The sequence below is a fragment of the Etheostoma cragini genome, unplaced genomic scaffold (assembly GCF_013103735.1).
Source record: "Etheostoma cragini isolate CJK2018 unplaced genomic scaffold, CSU_Ecrag_1.0 ScbMSFa_3730, whole genome shotgun sequence".
In the NCBI taxonomy this organism is placed as follows: domain Eukaryota; kingdom Metazoa; phylum Chordata; class Actinopteri; order Perciformes; family Percidae; genus Etheostoma; species Etheostoma cragini.
This window is the reverse complement of record NW_023268029.1, coordinates 1-1,469: the sequence shown is the minus strand read 5'-3', so window position 1 is coordinate 1,469 and position 1,469 is coordinate 1. Positions and strand designations below refer to the sequence as shown.

At 50.3% G+C, this 1,469-nt stretch overlaps 1 protein-coding gene across 1 annotated transcript; it reads left to right on the top strand.

The window, feature by feature from the left end:
* The first annotated feature begins 521 nt into the window (after window positions 1–521).
* LOC117940914 (AT-rich interactive domain-containing protein 4A-like) lies at window positions 522–1,290 on the top strand. The gene is made up of 3 exons (XM_034866037.1): window positions 522–642; window positions 753–850; window positions 1,044–1,290. Exons 2-3 carry the CDS (start codon window positions 786–788, stop codon window positions 1,288–1,290), a joined length of 312 nt encoding a protein of 103 aa, XP_034721928.1. The 5' UTR covers window positions 522–642; window positions 753–785.
* The last annotated feature ends 179 nt before the right edge of the window (window positions 1,291–1,469 follow it).

Sequence of the window (1,469 nt, the reverse complement as noted above, 5' to 3'; positions counted from 1 at the left end):
CCTCTCTGTCTCTAACCTCTCTGTCTCTAACCTCTCTGTCTCTAACTTGTCTGTCTCTAACTTGTCTGTCTCTAACCTCTCTGTCTCTAACCTCTCTGTCTCTAACCTGTCTGTCTCTAACCTTTCTGTCTCTAACTTGTCTGTCTCTAACTTGTCTGTCTCTAACCTCTCTGTCTCTAACTTGTCTGTCTCTAACTTGTCTGTCTCTAACTTGTCTGTCTCTAACCTGTCTGTCTCTAACCTGTCTGTCTCTAACCTGTCTGTCTCTAACCTGTCTGTCTCTAACTTGTCTGTCTCTAACCTGTCTGTCTCTAACTTGTCTGTCTCTAACCTGTCTGTCTCTAACCTGTCTGTCTCTAACCTGTCTCCATTAGTGCATGTATAGGACCTGAGCATGCCCCCCCCCATAGGGGATCAATAAAGAGTACTAATATTATAACGTGGTCACGGTAAAAGACATTTGGAGTCCCATGGTGAAATCATTAAGCAGCTGGTGATGGTTGGTTCTAACGTCATGTCTGTCTGTCTGTCTCTCTCTGTCCACCAGGGACTCCCATCAACAAACCTCCAGTGTTGGGTTACAAAGACCTGAACCTCTTCAAGCTCTTCAGACTCGTGTATCTCCTAGGAGGCTGCCACAAGGTGAGGGTCTCTCGGTCTGTCTCTCTGTCTCGGTCTCTCGGTCTGTCTCTCTGTCAGTCTGTCTGCCTGTCTCACCACCTGGAGCCTAATGAGCTGCTGTTGTGTTTCAGATCGAGTCTGGGACCGTGTGGAAGCAGGTCTACATGGATCTGGGGATCCCCGTCCTGAACTCGGCCGCGTCTTACAATGTCAAGACGGCCTATAAGAAGTAAGAAACACAGAAACCTCATCTCACTTGTTTCATCTTCAGAGTGAGACATCTCACTTTAGCCGACTGCTGTCCTCTGTGTCCTATGTCCTGTATGACCTATGTGTCCTGTGTCCTATGTCCTATATGACCTATGTGTCCTGTGTCCTATGTCCTATATGACCCATGTGTCTTGTGTCCTGTGTGTCCTCAGGTACCTGTACGGGTTCGAGGAGTACTGCCGCTCCGCCTGCATCACCTTCAGGACCATCCATCACAACAACCCGCGCTCTCCCAACGCGCCAGCCAATCAGAAGCAGGCCCCGCCCTCTACGCTGGCGGAGGGGGCGGAGCCTGTTGATGACAAGCGGGAGAAGGCGGAGTCAGAGAGTGAGAGCGAGAAGGAGGACTTAAAGGAGAGACATTCGTCCCCCAGGGTGAGAAGACATGTCAAACTCTAGTCGTGTGTCTCTGTGTCTCTGTGTGTCTGTGTGTGTGTGTGTGTGTCTGTCTCTGTCTCTGTGCGTGTGTGTGTGTCTGTGCGTGCGTTTGTGTGTGTGTCTGTCTGTGCGTGTGTGTGTGTGTGTCTGTGCGTGCGTGTGTGTGTGTGTGTGTGTGTCTCTGTGTGTGTGTGTGTGTG

Excerpts from the sequence above, each read along its gene's own strand:
- LOC117940914 (XM_034866037.1), top strand. The coding sequence starts at position 786 with ATGGATCTGGGGATCCCCGTCCTGAACTCGGCCGCGTCTTACAATGTC. Across the intron at positions 851-1,043 it reads GTCAAGACGGCCTATAAGAA|GTACCTGTACGGGTTCGAGG; the intron begins GTAAGAAACACA and ends GTGTGTCCTCAG.